The sequence below is a fragment of the Eleginops maclovinus genome, chromosome 4 (assembly GCF_036324505.1).
Source record: "Eleginops maclovinus isolate JMC-PN-2008 ecotype Puerto Natales chromosome 4, JC_Emac_rtc_rv5, whole genome shotgun sequence".
Taxonomy (NCBI): domain Eukaryota; kingdom Metazoa; phylum Chordata; class Actinopteri; order Perciformes; family Eleginopidae; genus Eleginops; species Eleginops maclovinus.
In genome coordinates this window covers 13,359,692-13,380,425 of record NC_086352.1, presented here as the reverse complement: position 1 = coordinate 13,380,425, position 20,734 = coordinate 13,359,692, and the positions used below count along the sequence as shown (strand labels likewise).

The window sequence follows — 20,734 nt, the reverse complement described above, 5'->3', positions numbered from 1 at the left end:
TTCGTTATTATTGCCAAAAGCTCTGTTGCAACAATCTTCTAATGTCTCCAACTTTATGATTGTTTGTTAATGCAATTGGCAGAAATAAATATATAACATTAACAACAACAAAAAAATGTATGACACATTAAAGCTTTACATATCAAGAGTGGGGTATTTACTGACATACTGGGAACAAATTATGCTAAAGGTCTCACCACGTATAATGCACATACTTTATACTGTACTTTTTTAGACAAACACTTCTAAGACCAAGCATCGCTGGACACAAAGCAGGCCGGGTCTCTGAGGTAATGTACAAAGACCTGGGTTGACAGTATTTTCTGTGAGAATGGTCAATTTTTGGAGTCGGACTCGCCCTGGTATTCTTAAGGGGCCCCTGTGACACAGACCAGCCCTACACTCTATACAGCTTTAAAAGTCAAAGGGTGGGTGCCAAACGAGAAACTGCTCATTCCTATCATGCAGCAACATTTCTGTTCCCAATTCTACCCTTTTCTCTTCTTTTAAATATGTTTAAATGTGTATAATTGCCTAAAAGTAGCTATATATTCTTGTCCTCTATCACATCAACATAAAATAATGCACATTCAAAATAACTTTGATATACTTTACTAAGCCTTTGTTTAGTATGCATGCTCAATTTCACCATTCCCTTAGTGAGAACCATTTTCCCAGTGAAATATTCCAATATAACTTCCAACATAACTATAAGCCAGTCTAAAACTCTAAAATACTCAAAATATTATAATACTGGCCCAAGCCAATCAAACTGTCTCTCATTCACGTAAAGCAACATGCTATATGTAATTGTTCAAAATATGTTTACATTAAAAAAATAATTTACATATCTAAAATAAATGTTAAACCTGAATTTAAACTTCGAAACATTTCTTATTAAGATTTAACTTCTCACATTTAAAAAATCGTTACAGATTACATTTAACAAGTTGCTTAACAATAATTGATGTCTTAAATGATAAGGATTTATTTTTGAAAATGTAAAACCTAATGTATAGGCCTACATTCAATGTCATTCATTAATCTATTATGTAGGCTACACGTTAAACTGAAAATGTTTCCTAACATATCTCAGGTGCCTGTCTGCTTCTGTCTCCCATACAGTGCTATCTCTTTAACGGGACGGTGGTGACGTTGGGACGGGGAGCAGACAGAGCTGCAGCAGCTGGACCGACTCCCGCCCGGGACCAGAGCATCCCTCCAGCCTGCGGACTAACTCAGTGTTTCTCAACGTAGATCTGACCGTCCAGGTCCTCCATCCGCCATGAGAGACTACTCCTCCGCGCCGGGACATGGGGGCGCCTGCATGCCGTGCTGCCAAGTTTGCGTGTACGCCTTTACTGCATTTCTCATCGTTGCAGAGAGGACAGCGCGTGAGTCTTACCTGGGACACACACACGCGCACGCACACTCAACACACACACGTACACGCCCTGCGCAGTAATTACAAAACACCGAATGCATTATCACTGTCACTGTGTATGTTAATTATAATGTGGTGGCATGTGTCCAGGCGCGACCTTGTTGTATGCTATTTGACTTTTTTAGGCGTGCGCGTGCATGTGGCGGCGTGTTTTATTTTGGGCCACAGAAAGGATGTACAGTGTCAGTGTGTGAGAGCTACATCGGCTGCAAGTCAGATGCTCGCACATTGTACAAGAGAGGGTTCTGGATATCCTTTGGTGTATTTAAAATCGATAATAATCTTACATATAAAGTTTGACATGCGTGTTCAATTCAGCCGACATGAATAATAGAGTCTGAGTCTGCAGTGTGCACCAGGGCGCCCCTTTCCTATTTTTATACACTGCATAATATGAAATCCCATATGCAGCAAAACTGCAGACTCATGCTGGTGATTCCCAGAGTTACTCTGGTAAACAGCTGTGTCATTTCAGCTTCTGTGGGATTCAGGGGAAAATCACCGGAGCCATGTTGTCATATTTCAGCGCCTTTTTTTGGAGGTGCTTGAATGGACGAGGGGATGGGCGTACCCCATGATGGGGCCTGGTGTGTCCGGCCAGCCCGCCCGTTTGGCAGCTAAAACGGTTCAGATTACATGGGTGGAGGCAGAGCTGCAGAGCTCAGGGTGATGTGAGGGGAGTTTGTAAGTGAGAAGAGGAGGCAGCCTACTGTTGTCAATAAACATTAGATGGGATGCAGGATGGAGGTCATATGAAAACAAAATACAGCATTCTCTATGTTCTGGCACGCTGATGAAGACACTTTTGTTCTAAGCACTGCAACATTTATAAGCAGAATCATACAAAACACTGCTACACACTTGGCTCTAAGTTTATCGGAACATTTCACAATAACAACAGAGCTATTATCTTAATGCTGTACATTAGTGATATATTACGTATTAGTTTATCGAGCTGATCTGTTTTAATGGCTTGCAATTATGTACGAAGGCAAGGATTTTCCTAATGTGCACAATGTGATTGATCTGTTGATCCGAAATAGTTTTAGGATTCAATCCATATTTTATATCTATGTGAGTACTTTTTGTATTTTGTATTATAATTATCCAGTCTTGGCAGTAGATTCAAGCTTTATTTTTTTGTGTGTGTCGCCTCTTTCCCCAGTGATCTATTGCTTTGTGTACTATCTTTGGGTGGGTCACAACTACTGCTATGCCCATCTTTCCGGCTTCACTGCACTGTTCTTGCTGCCAGGTGAGCTAACAACAACAACATCAACAACAACCACAACAGCATGTCCTTCCTATATTTACAAGAGAACAAGGGGTCCTCAATTACAGACCAACCACAAATGTAATGTGATAGATAGATAGACAGATAGACAGATAGATAGATAGATAGATAGATAGATAGATAGATAGATAGATAGATAGATAGATAGATAGATAGATAGATAGATAGATAGATAGATAGATAGATAGATAGATAGAGGAGACAGACAGACAGACAGACAGACAGACAGACAGACAGACAGACAGACAGACAGACAGACAGACAGACAGATAGATGCATAGACAGACAGACAGATAGATAGATGCATAGACAGATAGATAAAGTTTATATTTATAGTTGTTTCATTGGGTTTCCCAGGTTGGGGTCCTCAGTGGCTCAGTTATCTGTGGTACCTGTCTGATGGACGCATCCGCAGGAAGTCTCTCACCTGGACACACATACTGCACCTCGGTATCTTCAAAAGGTGGGCAAACCTCAATAACACCAGTTATGACTTGCGGAAATGGAACAGTTTTCCCTCAAAAATCAGACATGCTGGGAGTGTGTTTATGTTTGATTACATAACGATCTGTATGGTGGCATTTCATATTTGTTTCTCTTTTTAATATATATTCCTCTTCATCTACCTCTGGCATCCACAGGCTGTGGGAGTGCATGTGTCTGCAGGACTATGATTTGTATGGAGAGATCATGCAGCAGGCTGACGTGTCCGCCTTGCGTCTGTTTGAGGCGTTGGTGGTGACCCTTCCTCAGACACTGCTGCAGACTTATGTCCTAATCTGCACTGATATAGGAATCAAATCTCCAGGTAATGAGAGCCTGAAATGTAGAAGTCACGTGGCCCAGTTGACCTGCATAACATAATCAGAACAATGTTTAAAGCCGCCGTGATTAATACAGTATCTTTCTATGCCCGTGAAAGTCAAATCCACAGTTATTATGTTTTTGGGAAATCTATCTTTCTCATTGTGAAACATAATATCTCAGCATTACAATCTGAACAGTAGCTTCATAATCTAATTGAAGTAGTACTTTTGCGGTAAAATAATTACATAATGAAGCTTAAAACCAATCGATTTCTCTGCCTTCTATCTCCAGTGTTTAACTTACTGTACATAAACATGATGTAGCATAACTTTATATCAGAGCATTCATTTTTGTTCTCCTCTCCGCCTCCTTTTTCCTCCCTCTACCCTGCAGCCTCGGTGTGTTTTGTGGTGTGTTTGTTATCTCTGTCCTGGGCCTTGGTCCTTTACGCCAGAGCCTGTTTACTCATCAGACCTGGACACCTGCAGATGACCCCTGCTGCCATGCTCTGTCGACTTGTGTGGAGGGTAGGCATCTTCTCACATCTGTCCAACAGACAATAGTATACACACCAAGTATGAGTGGCAAATGCACATGTTTGATTTTGTACACGTGACGGGTGTATTTGTTTTTCCTGCAGATCAGTATGTTGGGATCTCGATTCGCGATTCTCATGCTCTTCACACGTATCTTCAAACAATGGATCCTGGGAGTCATTGGTAAGTCTGACTGCCAAGACTGGTAAGGGTGAAGTTTACCTGTTCTGCTAATGAGTAACATGGGGAAAAAATGTGTGTGTGTGTGTGTATGTGTGTGTGTGTGTGTGTGTGTGTGTGTGTGTGTGTGTGTGTGTGTGTGTGTGTGTGTGTGTGTGTGTGTGTGTGTGTGTGTGTGTGTGTGTGTGTGTGTGTCTCTCAGGTGTGCACTGGCTGGGTGCAACATTTTGGATGGTGTCTCAGCAGACTGATATCATTCGTTCAACTAATCGATGGAGACTCTTCAACCTCGTTCTGGGAGCAGTTCACATCTTCCTTTTCCTCAATGTGAAGTACGGTCAATCCAGATACCGCATGGCTGGCTTTTACCTGGTATGTGTGTGTGTGTTTATGGTCAGCTTAAGTCTGTGTGACAGACATTTTGGGCAGGGCCATTAAGAAAATAAAAGAAAATCAATACATAACATTTGTGAAGAAAGTAAATCTCCATCTGTTTGTTTTTATTCTTCTTCAGGCCATGTTCATAGAGAACGCTTTTCTTTTGCTGGCCTTCTCGTGGCTGTTTACCATGGTGTCCTGGGACACTGTGGGGATCCCAGCTGCAGTGTTCTGTAGCTTCCTCATTGGTGAGACACATGGCTATACTTTAACAAGAGTAAGACAAATGCTTATGTCGGTATGCTAACATGCTACAGGTAAAACTATTTCATATTCACCACCTGAGAATAGCAAAATCACTTTTGAGTTTAACACTGAACACACAGTACAACTAAGGCTGATCAAATTGTCAATATTTTTTCTTGAATTTTGGAAACTACAAATGTTCACCACATTGTTGTGTTAAAGGTCAGATTATCACCAACCTCATAAAAAAAAAAAATCAGGAAATTTGTCCTCTGGGGAACATGAATGTATCTACATATTTGCTGCTGGCATGGTTATAAAACTGCATATAATATTATAAATACATGCAACTGCGATACGACACGCACCTTGCTTACCTAGATTCCAAGTCATCTCCGTTTTCTAATTTATACTTGTTCCTCCCTTTCCAGGAGTCATAGCGTTGGTGCTGTATTATCGTTTCCTCCACCCCAAGTCCTTTGAGATTTTCCAGAGTATTCGCCACAGGGGGATAGGTGGAGCCTGTGCGGAGCGTGGATCTACGCTGTCATTGGAGGAGAAAGTCACGCCCACTTTCCATCGCCATGCAACACTGACCGGTCTGTTTATCTATCTATCTATCTATCTATCTGTCTGTCTGTCTGTCTGTCTGTCTGTCTGTCTGTCTATCTATCTATCTATCTATCTATCTATCTATCTATCTATCTATCTATCTATCTATCTACCTGTCTACCTATCTGTCTATCTATCTATCTATCTACCTATCTATCTATCTATCTATCTATCTATCTATCTATCTATCTATCTATCTATCTATCTATCTATCTATCTATCTATCTATCTATCTATCTATCTATCTATCTATCTATCTATCTATCTATCTATCTATCTATCTATCTATCTATCTGTCTGTCTGTCTGTCTGTCTGTCTGTATCGATCTATCTATCTATCTATCTATCTATCTATCTATCTATCTATCTATCTATCTATCTATCTGTCTGTCTGTCTGTCTGTCTGTCTGTCTGTCTGTCTGTCTGTCTGTCTGTCTGTCTGTCTGTCTGTCTGTCTGTCTGTCTGTCTGTCTGTCTGTCTATCTATAGATTTACTATAGTTGTCTATCTAATCAGGAGGTGGGACCCTCATGGATCTCCCTATCCAATGGGAAGGCTGGAAACATCACCACTGGCTGCTAATTCGCTTAGCCATGAAAACCGGAGATGTGTCTAAGATCTGGTCGTCGTATGGCGAGGGGGGACTGGCCGGACTCATGGGTCTGCCTGAAGAAATTCACTCTCCTGATGTACATCATGTCCCTCGGGTTTGTTGCCTTTTTATTGAGCAATTAGATTTAGTATTGAGATAAATTCCTGTTTCACTGGAATTAGATCTGACATTAATTAATGTGCAATGTATATTTATATGACATAAAAGCGGTTTCTCATTGTTAATTGTCCTGTGATCCATCAGGGTCCACTTATTCCGCCACAGGCTCCTCAAATCTCGCAACCAGCCCCTCAACCATCTCCTCCAGAGGTGACCCCGGCTCCACAGGCAAGATCTTTGTATCTTTTATCCCTCTTTATCAATTACTTACCCCGTGTTCCCCTGAATGTTTAAAGAAAATGTATTGATGAATTGAAGTAAATGGTGGGCACGTAAAACATTAGCAAAACTAAATCAAAGTTACCATGGAAAAATTCTTATACAATTTGTGCAGTATAATCCAAGTCTCATTTAATAAGTTGTATACTCACTACTACCAATACACATGCAATTTTGAGACTTGAGACTGATTATATGCAAGTATATTAAATAGGAAAGTAATCGCGAGGTGCCAGATCATCTCCTGGGCCACTGCCGAGATAACCTTCAGCAAGGACCCCCCCAACTGCTCTGGGCGCCAGTGGTTCTGTTTCTGTATGTGTTAATATCACCCTGTGTCTCGTCCTCAGGTTAGAGAGGAAGTCCCGCCTCCAAAGCCTGCTCTCTCTACTGTCATAGCCAGACCAGTGAGAAAAGCTCCACCCACAACCATCCAGGATTTGAGAAATTTCCCAGAGATCATCCCGGTCCAGGAGGTCATCATGGAGGAGTCTGCAGAAGAAGAGTCCAGAGCTACACCATCAGAAAGATGTTGGTTTAGCGGTTAATTCATTAAAATGTTGTTAAAGTTAACTGAGTATATGTTTGTGGTACTGTAGGTCTTTATTTTTTTTATGTGATAATACATATCATTTGTAGTCATTGTATCTTAAGCCTGATTTTACCTTAAGAGATGTGTACTGTTTTAAATACACTTAACCTTTTTTTTCAAGGTGATGAGGACTATCTGAGTGCTGCTTACGCCTCTCCCTCACTTTCCTCTCCGCTGCAACCAGACAGCCTCTGTCACATCGACAGCAATGTGTCCCTGACCGAAGCCTCATCTTCCGTACACTCACTGGACATCAAGACTCCCGGCTGGTCACCTGAGCGACGCTCCTCTCTCATGATCACTTCCCCAGATAAAAAACTCTCGCTCCCCGGAGAGTCCAGCACCACGCTGTACTTCAGCGCAGATGCACAGTCCCCCTCCAGTGGGAGCTATCTTGGCTGGGGCTCCGAGTTGTCGCCCATCTCCACCTACAGAAGTCCCTACCGGATCAGGGAGGCTCGCTTCATCACGTCCACCCCACGTCTGGAGCCTCGAGCTAGGGCTGAAAGTCCAGGTCCATCCTCAGTGGTTATCATCCCTGCCACTCCTGGTACAACACCAGGCCCGACCCCAGGAGGAACCCCTGGTACATCGACCCCTACAGCTTCAACTCCCGGTGCTGCAACACCTGTAGCTTCAACCCCTGGTACTGCAACACCCGCTGCTTCAACCCCTGGTACTGCAACACCCGCTGCTTCAACCCCTGGTGCTTTGACTCCTGTTGCGACCACACCCAGTGCTCAAGTCATTCCCCTCACTCCGGTCATTTCCCACGCTCGCAAACAGATAGTGCAGTATGTGGACAGCAGAGAGAGGATGGTGTAAGGAGGATGGGGGGTGAAGGGGAGGATGTGGGCAGGGATGTCTTTTTTTAGTTTAGCAGTTAAGGATATTCATAAATTCATGCATTACCTATCTTGGCTATCTATCCAGGCTTAAAGGGGAATTTGAGGAATACTTCAACCCCCAAAATTAACATTTGTATTACAATTACTATTAATTAACTGGGGTTGCGTTTAACAACAGCAGATCTCTCAAAGCTGTATCAAAACATCAATTACAATTCAAGTCTCATTTAACAAGTCAGAGACATATTACTTCCCTATCACATGCAATATTGCTAAACCTTACTTTTTGTCCAGGAACGCTACACGGCAATGCTAGTCAGACGAGTTTATAGGGAAGTTTTAATTTAAAAGGCATGAAAGAGCAGAATAAAACATTTCCCAGTTTGAGAAAGTACATCCTATCTTATCATGGGAGAAAAGTTTTGTTTAAGAATTCAAGCTTACACAGGGGGACTTATTGATTAACAAATAGTCATTTTTTGAACGATATAAAGTATCACTTATTATTAATATAGTATTCATTATTTTTCCTGACATTAACATACATGGGGTTACTTTTACAGAAAATGAGCGTGCATTGGTAGCACACTTGCCAACCACAGGAAATGATCTCAATTCTCAATAATAGTATATCTGGCTTTGCGATACGTATTACAGTCTTTTAAAGGAGAATTCAGTGATACATTAGGTCCTTGTTGCTGCACATTACTGCTAGATGGTTAGAGTGCCTGCAGAAGGGAGGACAATACTATGAAAATTGCTTGCTACTGTGAAAAGGCTAAAAGGGAAGCATCTGGCAAATTTCAATGTATGAGGCTAGGCACGTGGTGATCTCATTCCTGCCGAGGCCATCGCAAGCCATCCTAATATTCAGTCCTATAAAACCGTCAATAAAAAAGAACATAGATCACAATACAGATCATTATGAAGAGAAGATTGAATCTGGGTTAATCATTAAGAGAACACACAGATTCAAAGGTGCTAATGAATGTGGGGAATAGCTTTCACCTTTTTATTTATTTAAGTAACCACAAGAAATCAAATGCTGATGTTGGTGTTAATCTCTTCTTAAAATAATCATAAATACTATGGGCATATTAGAATTATGAGCTGTGAGGAAATCAAAATGAACCAGGTATTTAAAATAGTTTACAAACACCAACATGCTGAAACCCTTATAACTCACAAATGCAACTCTCTTTTTTGATTCTGATACAATCAAACTAATAATCTGCTATGAAATATGAAAGTATTGCAAATCCAAGCATACTTTCAAAGGCATTGAAGTTAGTATGCTTGCAAAAATTTCTACGACGATGTTGAACAACCCGTCCAGTATTCATTCATCCAACCAGTTACTCACTGTGTGTCCGATACAGTACAGTATTCGCAATCTGTCAAATAGTTCAAAGTCTTCTCACTGATATCTTTATTAACACAGAATCATGAGATAAGCATATTACAAAAAGTAAAGGTTTGAGGGAAAAGTATTTAATAAATGATGCTATACTTTCCGTAATACTAATTTTAATTGCAAACATTTCAGTTGGCACTTTATAGCAGAAGGAGGCAGCTAAAGTATCAGGATGTTGTGTAAACTACACTATGAGTATAACATTAGAATATGAAAGAGAAATTGTAGTAGAATATCCAAATATTAGAGGGGTATCAGATCACATTTAATTACATGCATTTCTTTGTATTGATAACCTTTTTTTTAAAGTTATTGATGGCTTGTTTTTATCCATTTTTACAACGTATTGTTTGTTATTAGATTTCATTGAGTGACTCCTTCTCTTTGTGATAGCTTTCAGAATTATTTTGAGAAGTGTAATAGCAATTTTGCTAAGAAATAACTTCCTCAAATGTAGAGAGGAAGTAATACAGAGGAGAAACCTATTTTAACAATGTTTAAAATATAAATATATAACCTCTAAATCTATCTAATATGCTCTTTTAAAGCCCACTATACTCATGAATAGGTCTTGTCCTATCTTTTAGTTGAACCTCCTATCTTAGTAAAACTGAATTCACAAGTTACCAAAATGATTTCTTATTTGTTTATGTTGCAATGAGAAAATGTAATGTCTCACTGAAAACACATTTGAAAGAAAAAAGGGAACAGGAGTTTTAGAGAAAATACTAAAGGAAAAGTCCTGGGTGTATGACCTGCCATAACTGTCAAGCTTGGTCGATGCCAGTATTATGTAACGTTATGAATATTATTTATTTTAATATGTGAAATCAGATTGTAGTCATAGAATGAAAAAGACCAGTGTTCCTTATATATTTATATTCCATTTCTAGTTAGCTGCTATATTATTTTACTTTTCTTTCTTTCTTAAGACATAATAACATTATGGGAATATCATTTGTGGTTTATGGAACAATGTACAGAGAAAAACCACCTGAAATTGTGTGAAACTGTTATCCATAAACTGTACCTGCTGATAGACACTGCATGTTACTCCTTCATCCAGAAAATTGTATCTGTTCCTTTAGAGAAAGAAAGCACTTGTAACTTCATACACAAACACACACACTTCATAATACTTAACACACTTGCTAGAATGTATGCGTTTGCCAGAGCAATAAGAAAGCTAATGAAATGTATCTTAGTGCACAAAAAAATAAGAATCTACGCACACGCTTCAGAGTGCAGCGATGCTTGGCTTGATCATCCTGACACAGCGCTTTGCCTTGTAGACTGACAGTCGCTTGTTAATAAAGTGTGTATTGCCTTATGTTAGAACAATATGCTTTGCTCTGTGTACCTGATGTGTATGATAATCTTTGCTTGTCTTTCTACTTTGTCTTGTTTTTTATTCTTCTTAAAAATCCTTCTTTTATATTGATCACATGTACTGTTATGAAATGTGTGGACAGCCACGGTGCGGTGTGTCAAGGTTTCACATGTGAAATTGTTTTAGAGACAACATTGTTTTCAATGACAGACTGAATTAGTTTGCTGGTTGATTGTAACGTCACTTAGACACTGGAAGGCCTCCATTTATCAACATGCTTCACCTCACCTCTACAAGGATCTCCACAGTACTGTGGCTGGTGGTAGTGAGTCATTAACTGTGCTATTGATGTGGCAAAATAAAGTCATTAGTCATGATCAAAGAGTGCTGTTTTGTGTTTTATTGATGGTCCTTGATTCATTAACAATTAGTGATGTTTTAAAATGTGTTTCTGCTTACACGGATAGGTGGAAATGCATAATCCCAGTGTAAACTCATAATAGTGTTCTATGACCATAAGATTAGCTGCAATAATGAATGTGTTGAACCAAGAATCAGGTAATGAAACAGAAATCATCCAACAAGGCTCCAAATATTTTGAAGTTGATATTTTGTCAATAATCCAATACAACTTTATATATTCTTGCAAAAAACAGTAAGCAGCAGCTCACCACACAGGTCAACAAGAGCAACCCACTTTAATAAGGATCTGTTTATATGTCACTTTATTGGTAAAAGTTATAATTAAAGTTGGTGAGCTGCACTATTTTTGTCATCTCATCATTTTTAAGGTCGAATGACTGACTCTTAAAGGGAAGAGAAAGCACATGGGGGATCAGCATGTTTTATGTGGTCAGGGATCGACAGCATGAAACTAAAAAAAAACTTAAAAAATTAACAGAGAAATACAAGTAAATGCAATATCATATTCTCACTATACCTAGAATACATTCTTCAGTTTATGGTAAAATTATTGCTCTTGTAAAATATCTATCACATTAACGAAGGTGTGCTTCAACAGTCTTCTTTTAAAATAAAACATACATATTTGCAAGATTTTTGTTTAGTTTAAATTGGGTGTTAATAGGTAAATATATATGTATATACATATATATTTAACCTCATTATACCTTACCTTATACCTTTTTAAAGTCGACTACTATATTGAAGATACATTTAATTTATGATAATGATAATATTTATATTTATAATTCTTATTCCACCACTACTAATACCACTATTGCTACTACGATTAGTACTAAAATAATTATAATGAAAATAAAAAGGTTGAAAAAAATAGGAGAGAATTACAGAAATCCAGCATAACTTAGATTCCAGGAAAGTCAAACAAAATAAATATCCAAGCGTTTTTAGTTTTTAATAAATCAGATTTGTTTTTGTGTTTTCAGAGAGTGTGGTTCAGCACCACTAAGCGTTCAGATTGAAGTAATGCAGCTTTACTCCACAATGCTCTCTTGTCATTTAGTTTTTACCAGCTGAATCCAGATTCAGATAATTTGTCGGTAAATAAATATTTTCTGATGATCTTACAAAGCGCCCACCCAAGAAACCCACAAATTGGAACAAAAACGGGAGTCATCTTTTTAGAGTCGTTACTGGTAGTCACATGAGCTGCATTCATGTGACCGGATCACGTGGTGCCAGCAGGAGTAAATAAAACAGGAGGACCATCTCGTTAATGAATCACAGTTTCTTAACCTGAGCCAGCTAGAGACAAGAGGAGGAACCTGGAGCTGAAGATTTAAAGTTCACACATAAAGCTGACACACAAGCTACAGGTAAATTATCTATTTTCTTGTCCCTTTGTCCTCCGCTTTTTAACACTTCCGGTGTTCAGTTAGTTACAGTTTGTTTACACGATGAGTAAGCAATTTGCTAACCTAGCTAAATATGTAACGCTTTGATTAATCTAGTAAAAAAACAAAACACAACTAACTAAACATATGTTCAGTGACCTGACTCATTTCATACAAACATGTCCGTTTTGTTGTCGTATCTTTATGTCTGTTGTTGACTGCCTGACCTGATTTCGGTTTCATGTTCAGAGGTGATAAGATACAGATGGAAAGGCGGTGGCTAACACACATCTAATGATTAAAGGACACATGCTCGGGGAATATAGTGTAGGCAGCATATGTCTTTAAAGAAAGAACGGAAATAACTTAAAACCTGATGTATAAATGAATATGAAACCTAACACTAAACTGTCGGGCACATTTACACAGTGAAGTGTAAAAAGAAACTACGTTTGTGTAAGAGCTGCTGGAAGCCATTCTGTCCTCTGCTTCTACTAGACAAACAACAGTTGCTGAGACTTGTTTTACAGATGTATTAACATGTCTGAGGATCAAAGGGGGGGGGCATAAGTTTATGAAACTGGAATAGGTTGTCCCTTTTTTAAATATGGACTCAATTAAAACACCATCTCTACTTTGAAAAGTAAATGGTGGTGGGGGGGGGGCATGAAAAAGTGTTTACATTTTCAATCACAAGCAACATTGTCATGGACCCTTTTCTCTATTGAGTAAATCAAGTATTGGTTTCATTGTTCTCAGTCAGCAGGCCCTCTGCACTTCATTTGTTTAATCTGTTAGTAGATTAAGTGATACAAATACAACTAGATAGATTGTAAAGTGTTACAGATTTATCATACTGTGGGTTGCCTTGATTATCTACATGTGCAGGTAAAATTAATGATGTACTTGTATAGTAATCTGGCTCTAATTTCAGGTATTTGTTAGGGAGGGGGGGGGATAATTGTATAATATAAGAAGGAAGACTTAACAGAACATTGCTTTGTCCCACATACAGTAACTGAGTACCTCTAATTTGAACACCCACAGCTTGAGTTTAAAGTTTTTTCTCTTCAGAGCTATAGTGATCAGCATTTTCCTACAAGACAACTCAACCCTGAGTGTTGTAGGGCTCGTCATGTGAAGATCATTGGTTCCACATATAATATCGGAGGTGGAGAGGAAATTAAATGCCGTTTTGCTTTGGCTCTGACTCACCCATTTCTGCCTGTATAACTTAAATCTACCACAATTCACTCCCCCTCACCTTTTTTAAGGGAAGCTGTTGGTTAGCAGCAGTTGCTCATCAAGCTCAAAGCGGGGCTTCCAAAAATGTTGACAGTCTTGATTGGGACTCAGCAAGTGTAATGTTGCTTTTGTGAGTTGTGCTATGATAACTGTTGAACATCATGAGACTGATTTTGTTTCAGACAGATCATAAGGCTAAAGTCCACTTCCCAAAATCACACCTAAAAGCTTTATCTGCACAACAGTTATGTTTGTGTGGTTGAACCACTTCTCTATAATCTAAAAAGATAAACATGTCCTGTCAATGGAATTTCTGTATTAACCCAAAGCTGAATATATATTTTGCCCAGAGAAAAGAACTTTGCAGATCATCAATATAGTTAGAAAAAATGTATGACCCTGAAGTCCCTACAACCAACCTGTAACCACAACCTAGTAGTAGATAATACACGTCTAATGCCCACAAAAAGACTGTCCATTTCTGTTGCACTACATAATCAGATAAACAGTTGCTTATGGTATTAAAGAAAGCTGAGCACACAAGCCTGGTTTAGATTATAGAGAAAGAAAAACAAGTGGTTTAAGATCTCACTCTGTAAAGGGGAATGCACAGTCTTACTTCACCCTGTGTACACTTTGTTCATTATATTTCATTAGCTGCAGTCATGTGATATTATACCAGTTTCTTTTGGTTTCATATTTTCTGTGTTCCTCTTTTTCTTTCTAAGTAATCGAAAACAGGCTTAAACGGGTGCGCTAGTGACAGGGACAGACTTTGGTTTGCCAGATCAAATGTTCGTTTGGCATGAGAATGATTTCAAATGACGTGTTTGCTAATCTTGCTTGGAATTAAAATATGTTAATATAGGAACACAATATCTCAATGTCTCAAACAAAATTCCTGCATTCTTTTTTTCAGTTTTTATTCTATAGCTAAATCATTTTGTTATCTACTACTGTTTGGCTAACCTCATCTGTTGTCCTCTTTCTATAAGAGTTTGAAGCTGCATGTTAAGTCACTCCCTATCTGCACTGGTATTGATTTTTGCTGGACTTGAAGCACTTTGCCAGCACATTCCATGTCCTTTATTTAATAGCCTACATTATGGTTTCTAATGGGTCCTTGTCTGGAGCTGATTTCATTTCTCACCAGTGCACTTCACCTCTCATGTGTACTTTTGAGAGCAAACTTGGACCATTTCCACCATTCTTTTATCTAACATCTAAAAGACTGCATACATTTACATTCACAGGGGGTGTTTTCTGCGGAAATGAGGATTTTTTTTATACCATAGCTTTTTAAGATGGGAACTGAAACCTAGTGATGACTCGAAAGTATAACTGAAAATTACGGAACTGTTTATTGTAGATGCCTGCTGATGCAGTGGGTTTAACCTTTGGAAAGACTTGTCAAGCATGACTGAAAGTAAGAGGTTTTCTCTGCTCTCTGTACACTGTGTGCTCATGTTCCACTTGTAGCTGCAACCAGACTGATGAAGTCTACTCAACTGTTTGTCATTTTTAAACAGAGGTTTGAGGAGTGTTTGTGAGTGTGTTAAGGCGTATCATTGGATCGTATTGATTTACAAACGTGCACAACTTTTCTCCGCATTGTTCTAGATAGGCTAGATAGGCTCATGTTTTTGTTCTTATAGCTTTCTTTGTCAGGCAGGGTTCTCCTTTAAGCCTACAGCCTTCACTGTGATTGGTTGAGGAGAACAATCTAAATGGGTGTTCGAAATGAAACAGTTCTTTGTTTAAGATTTAGGTTATCATGGTAGTGCTTACTTACTTAATTTAAAATCATAATATATGTAATGAGATTGCCATTGCGATTGTTTTTACTGGCAATGCAACAGTAGATTGTAATTTTTTTTTGGGGGGAGAGTCTTTACAATTCAAAAATAAATGAGTATGTAGAATAGGATTTGACCGGGACGTCTCTGCAGACAGTAGTAACCTCAGAGTGGTATTTTGCCATATAAAATTGGGATTTAACCCTATATATTGATAACCTTTCAATACATTTTCAAGCCCTTAACAAACTTCTCCTCTTCCCTTTGTATTTTTCAGTAAAATGTGGCGTGCAGCCTTCCTTTTATTGGCTGCCAGCTTGTCGGTGAGCCTGGCCAGACCCCGCCTCACTCCACTGTCCAGTGAGATGGTCAACTACATCAACAAGATCAACACTACCTGGACGGTGAGTTTTCTTTTCTTCTTATTAGTCTTTGCTTACCTAGAAAAACAATTTTATTTGAATAAATCTCACCTCTCCTGCAGGCTGGTCACAACTTCCATACTGCCGACTACAGTCATGTGAAGAGACTCTGCGGTACTATGCTGGATGGACCTAAACTGCCCGTCATGTGAGTCTCATTAGTAAAACCATTTCATTAGTATTTCATTATGCTTTACATCCATTTTAAACTAATATTTGCAGTGTTGTACATCCCTTAATTCTACTGTGTACGTTACAAGCAGTATAGACCAAACCCTCCTACCCTACCTGTCCACTATAAAATGGAAAAGTTAATCAAGGCTGCTTCAACTGTAGCTGTAAGTTGTAGTGCGCAGGACTACCTGACTCTGTTTTCCTCTGCAGGGTTCAGTACTCTGGAAACATTAAGCTGCCTACAAACTTTGACTCCAGAGAGCAGTGGCCAAACTGTCCCACCCTGAAGGAAATCAGAGACCAGGGCTCCTGTGGGTCCTGCTGGGTAAGAGGTTTAACACCTTTTCAAATGAACAGGTTATTTAGGGCAGTCATTTATGATTTAGGCTGTTATTGTGTTGAAGGGTCATACTAACACCTACACTATATGTGGGCATTCACAAGTTTAATTCTATTTTAATTACACTGCCAGAAAATGGAAATAAAGTGGCTCAACGGATTAAAATAGTTTGTCTGGTAATGCTGTAAAAAAAGTTGTTTTAAAGGTCTTGGCAATCAGCAAATGAACCGTAACCCCTTAGTCCCAATAAGTGGAAAAGTCTGTGACATTTCTTGGATCTTCTGCATACAGGCATTTGGCGCTGCAGAGGCCATCTCGGACCGTGTGTGTATCCACAGCAACGCCAAGGTCAGCGTGGAGATCTCCTCCGAGGATCTGCTGACCTGCTGCGAAAGCTGTGGCATGGGGTGAGCATCACTAACATGTGAAGCGTTTCACTACGTTTTTGTCTTGAGATGTTCCCAGTAAATGATTTGTAGTGACCGACTGTACTAATGTGACCCATAATTCGAAGCTCAGTAGCAAACATGTGGTCTGAAATTTGAATTACTGGGTATGTAATGGTAGAAGTGTTTATTTATAGGAATGCAGTTCAATATGAAGAAATGCCAACAACACCCAAACTGACCTTATTAAGTGGATCAGGTATCTGCCATGACAGAACTGATCTACTGGACAAACATCCACCCCTATGTTAGCTCCCTGTACATAAAGAGGACATCCACAGACTGAGCTATACAGGTATATGGTTCAAAGTGAGCTCTGTTAACGAATCAGTTCTTATTATCAGCTGCTGCAGTACTGATGTGAGCTTGGGTGAGGGAAAAGTTTGCAAGTTGCCTCCCTAATGTTTGTAGTTTGAAGCAGGGAGTGATAGCCGTTATCTATGGAAGTGGAACATGTAAATGGTTTTTCTTTTTTTCAGATGTAATGGTGGCTACCCTTCAGCTGCCTGGGACTTCTGGACCAGTCAGGGTCTGGTCTCTGGAGGTCTCTATGACTCCCACATTGGTGATTATTTTTTTTAAACTATTGTTTCAAATACTTGACTTCTTTCTTTTATGCATTAGTCAACTAATTGTCCATTTTGGTCTCAATCAACTAAGGGTTCTCCAGTAGATCATTTTTTGGTCATAGATGTTTGTGTTTCTTTCTTCTTCTTTTGCTGAATTTCTTACTTCCAAGAAGTTTGAGCCATCTCTGGTGATCATAAGGTTTAAAGTGGTGCTTTTGACCTTTCTTTGCGAAAAACTGTTGAAGATTTCTCTATTAATCAACCTTTGACTGCAATAAAAATGCGTTCGGGGAATCAGAATTTTGCTTGTAGAGAACAACCCTAGATTGTCTTGAGGGTGATAAAATATATCCTATGTATAATTGATATGGTTTTACAATTCCTCCTCTGCATTGAGGAGTTGCATGTTTGGTCTATAGTGTTTTGCCAGCAACACTCATTGACTTCTTGGAATATTTACTTTGTACGCCCTCTGGTGTTTCAGAGAATACAATGAAACAACCTGCTGGGCATAAACGCCTTCATATCTTACACGACATATATGGAGACCCACGTCCCATGAGATATTAAACAAGACTTTACTCTTTATGGCTACAGGTTGTCGGCCCTACACCATCCCCCCCTGTGAACACCATGTGAATGGCAGCAGACCCTCCTGCACTGGGGAGGAGGGCGATACACCCAATTGCGTCTTCAAGTGTGAAACTGGATACACACCAGACTACAAAGCAGACAAACACTTCGGTAAGAGAGGCAGAAGTCAAAGTCAACTTTATTGTCAATCTTTCAATTTGTGTGTACAAACAGAACGATCAAAATGCTGTTTCTCACAGTCCCAAGGTATTAAATCAAATAAATGTAAGTTTAGAATACTAACATTAGCTTTGTGTCTTTTAACTTGTTGTTTATTAAAGAATAAATCAAATATGAACGTGTACCTTTATTTTGCTCTGAACCCTACCTTTTTCAAGGTTTAGTGTTTCTGTAGACGTTGTTTTGATATAAGATTTATTGTCATGCACAGTAGCTACAGTGTAGATATGACAATGTTCTGTTGATGTATGTATGAATAGTGAACAGACTCATTTAAATGAGTCTCATTGTATGTAGTGTGCATTCAAATTAACATCCCATTTGTATTTATGCATGCATGCACAGGACACTAACTCAAAGTGTGTTGCAGGTAAATCTTCTTACAGCGTGCTGTCGGAGGAGGAGCAGATTCAGAGTGAGATATTCAAGAACGGCCCAGTAGAGGGAGCCTTTACCGTCTATGAAGACTTCCCACTGTACAAGACTGGTAAGATGATGTGCATCAGACACAGTTATAAGCAGTAAAAACACATGGAAACTGAGTACTTGGAGCACAGGGTAACACTGAAGGCAGATGTTGCTGATTGATTCTGTAAAATGTTGTTTGTGATTTGAAACTCTTGCTGACCCTTCCCTGTTTGTTGTTTCTTGGCTTTTTGTTTTTTCCGGGCTCCAGGTGTGTATCAGCATGTCTCTGGTCCTGCTTTGGGGGGCCACGCCATCAAGATGCTGGGCTGGGGAGAGGAGGATGGTGTTCGCTACTGGCTCTGCGCCAACTCCTGGAACACTGACTGGGGAGATAATGGTGAGCAAACATGCATGTTTTATACTTATAACTTGTATTGTTTAATGTTGGTATGATAAAAAAAAATGTCCTCATCCCGCCTTCCTTCCTTCTGGGGCCAATAAAGTAAATTGTATCGTAAATCAATTTCATTACTATGTATAACTTTTTGTACTGAGTATAGCTACCTCTTGTGTATGAGAGACAAAAGCATATATCATAGTGTCATAATACTATACTAATATTCTACTTGGAAACATGCAATTTTTGTTTACTGACCACTGGTATGTTTCTGTTTTTAGGATTCTTCAAAATCCTGCGTGGATCTGATCACTGTGGTATTGAGTCTGGGGTTGTGGCTGGGATTCCGAAGTAAAAGCTAAGGTAAGACAACTAAAATCGTCTTGTATCAAAATGAATACATAATGTTTATATAGTGCTTTTCCCAGTGCTCAAAGCGGCTTCAGACAAATGTGTCTGTTTTACCAAGTCCTTTTACAGTAGAACTCTGCTCTGTTGCAACCTCCATAATTCTAAATAGTGGTACATGGATTTGTATTGGTGCATGAACCTCAAAGACCTTGGTTGATTGATGGTTTACCAACCCATTTGTTCCTGTTCAAGTATGAGACGTTGTTGTGTTTATGAAATCCTAAACAAGTTTAATACTTTGTCTGCCATCCTGACTGTGTTTTTTGTCTCTTGCAGGCTTTGGGCTGCAGTTTCCATTACATGATCACAAAAGAGACCCTGAGCTCTCAAGTATAACTTATTTCCCAGCTTTTAGTCCATTTTATTAGAAGACGCCAACTGAACAACTTGCCCACATGGCATGTGGCTTTCTTTTGACACCACACAGAGACCTTCACCTCATTTAGGTGGACTAGCAGCAGGAGGAGTATGTGACTGAGCACAAATGAGCATTCTTTGATTGAAGGTGTTTTTTGTGATGGGGTTGTTGTGGTAGGGTCTTTTTTCTTCTTCACTTCTTACAGCAAGTGAAATCAAAAAATATTTTTAATTAATTTTGTCTCAGGTGATTTGGAGCAAACTTTCGCTGTTTTAGAAATGTTTTTGTCCCCTTATATTCACATTTTTATCTGGCACTAGTGGAAGTGTTTGGCATCTTCAGCAATTCAGCCCATGATTGAAAGAAGTTCCAATAAGCTGCCTTTCATACTTTGATATTTGTATTCAACATATTATCTCAATGCCACTCCATAATGTTAGGAAGAACTCCTTATGATTGTTGCCTTTTAGTGTTTTTACATTTTAAGTATCAGTTGTCTTTTTTAAAATTGGTTATTGATAATGGGATGTTTTCATTGTCTAACTATTGGCTCTAAAATATTGGCAACCAACTGTATGTTCTGGAATAAAGAAAACAATATTTGGTTCTGAATGTGTTGTTACTCTTTAATGTGCTTGCTGGCTTTAAATCATTTTGTTTTCTTTATCTGAATGATTTGCATCCCTGATGGGGTTGAATCACCAAGAATATGTGGGTCAAGCAGTTATCTATAATTTAAAATAAAATCCAAACTATCCTGATTGTTTAAAAAAAAGTGTGTTTGTTGCATCTAAAATTTGAATCCAAAAAGATTAATGAAGGTAACCCTAATTTCCTGTAAATTAGTGTTTAGTTTTGGGACAAAC

At 39.0% G+C, this 20,734-nt stretch overlaps 2 protein-coding genes across 3 annotated transcripts; both read left to right on the top strand.

The window, feature by feature from the left end:
* The first annotated feature begins 1,169 nt into the window (after nt 1-1,169).
* Nucleotides 1,170-11,054, top strand: xkr5b (XK related 5b). Of its 2 annotated transcripts, none has more exons than XM_063880673.1 (13): nt 1,170-1,394; nt 2,610-2,699; nt 3,096-3,201; nt 3,380-3,546; nt 3,939-4,072; nt 4,186-4,264; nt 4,464-4,633; nt 4,776-4,887; nt 5,317-5,484; nt 6,017-6,204; nt 6,354-6,437; nt 6,839-7,019; nt 7,202-11,054. In XM_063880673.1, the coding sequence occupies exons 1-13, from the start codon at nt 1,286-1,288 to the stop codon at nt 7,903-7,905; spliced, it is 2,292 nt and encodes a 763-aa protein (XP_063736743.1). In that variant the 5' UTR covers nt 1,170-1,285; the 3' UTR covers nt 7,906-11,054. The 2 variants fall into 2 exon arrangements, with proteins under 2 accessions (XP_063736743.1, XP_063736742.1); XM_063880672.1 differs by having other exon boundaries at nt 6,014-6,204.
* Nucleotides 11,055-12,304: 1,250 nt separating this feature from the next.
* On the top strand, nt 12,305-20,480 carry ctsba (cathepsin Ba). The gene is made up of 11 exons (XM_063881448.1): nt 12,305-12,471; nt 15,808-15,934; nt 16,015-16,100; nt 16,337-16,451; nt 16,758-16,873; nt 17,392-17,477; nt 18,079-18,225; nt 18,665-18,781; nt 18,971-19,099; nt 19,381-19,462; nt 19,787-20,480. Exons 2-10 carry the CDS (start codon nt 15,812-15,814, stop codon nt 19,452-19,454), a joined length of 993 nt encoding a protein of 330 aa, XP_063737518.1. The 5' UTR covers nt 12,305-12,471; nt 15,808-15,811; the 3' UTR covers nt 19,455-19,462; nt 19,787-20,480.
* Nucleotides 20,481-20,734: the final 254 nt, after the last annotated feature.

Bases quoted from the DNA above. Each gene is read 5' to 3' on its own strand.
- xkr5b (XM_063880672.1), top strand. From the start codon at position 1,286: ATGAGAGACTACTCCTCCGCGCCGGGACATGGGGGCGCCTGCATGCCG. The intron at 1,395-2,609 runs GTGAGTCTTACC...CTCTTTCCCCAG, and splicing joins CGTTGCAGAGAGGACAGCGC to TGATCTATTGCTTTGTGTAC. The intron at 6,438-6,838 runs GCAAGATCTTTG...TCTCGTCCTCAG, and splicing joins AGGTGACCCCGGCTCCACAG to GTTAGAGAGGAAGTCCCGCC.
- ctsba (XM_063881448.1), top strand. From the start codon at position 15,812: ATGTGGCGTGCAGCCTTCCTTTTATTGGCTGCCAGCTTGTCGGTGAGC. The intron at 16,874-17,391 runs GTGAGCATCACT...TCTTTTTTTCAG, and splicing joins TGCGAAAGCTGTGGCATGGG to ATGTAATGGTGGCTACCCTT. The intron at 18,782-18,970 runs GTAAGATGATGT...TCCGGGCTCCAG, and splicing joins CTTCCCACTGTACAAGACTG to GTGTGTATCAGCATGTCTCT.